This window comes from Eurypyga helias, unplaced genomic scaffold (genome assembly GCF_000690775.1).
Source record: "Eurypyga helias isolate BGI_N326 unplaced genomic scaffold, ASM69077v1 scaffold18495, whole genome shotgun sequence".
NCBI classification, from domain to species: domain Eukaryota; kingdom Metazoa; phylum Chordata; class Aves; order Eurypygiformes; family Eurypygidae; genus Eurypyga; species Eurypyga helias.
Genome location: NW_010251006.1, coordinates 486 through 714, shown reverse-complemented (window position 1 = coordinate 714; position 229 = coordinate 486). Strand labels below are relative to the sequence as shown.

At 66.8% G+C, this 229-nt stretch overlaps 1 protein-coding gene across 1 annotated transcript in view; it reads right to left on the bottom strand.

Moving 5' to 3' along the window:
- PAFAH2 (platelet-activating factor acetylhydrolase 2, 40kDa) overlaps window positions 1-229 on the bottom strand; it is a gene marked incomplete at its 5' end in the record, with an annotated part of 3153 nt that overhangs the window by 2442 nt on the left and 482 nt on the right. The window contains one exon of the mRNA XM_010151877.1: window positions 164-226. Coding sequence (XP_010150179.1) covers window positions 164-226 — 63 coding nt within the window. The remainder of the gene's footprint in view (window positions 1-163; window positions 227-229) is intronic.

Sequence of the window (229 nt, the reverse complement as noted above, 5' to 3'; positions counted from 1 at the left end):
CCGATCAGACGGGTGAGTACAGGGGCCGGCAAGGCAGCCGGGAGGATGCAGGGTCAGGGGTGCGCTGCCAACGCACGGAGGGTCCAGGATACCCACATCCCCCTCCAGCTCTGGCCCTGAGCAGGGGCTCAGCACCCCCAGCCCCGCTCAGGGCTCATCCTACCGAAAGGCTCCAAGCCCGTGGGAGAAGATGATCAGTGGGTACCCGCTGGTGCAGGGGTTGAACAGC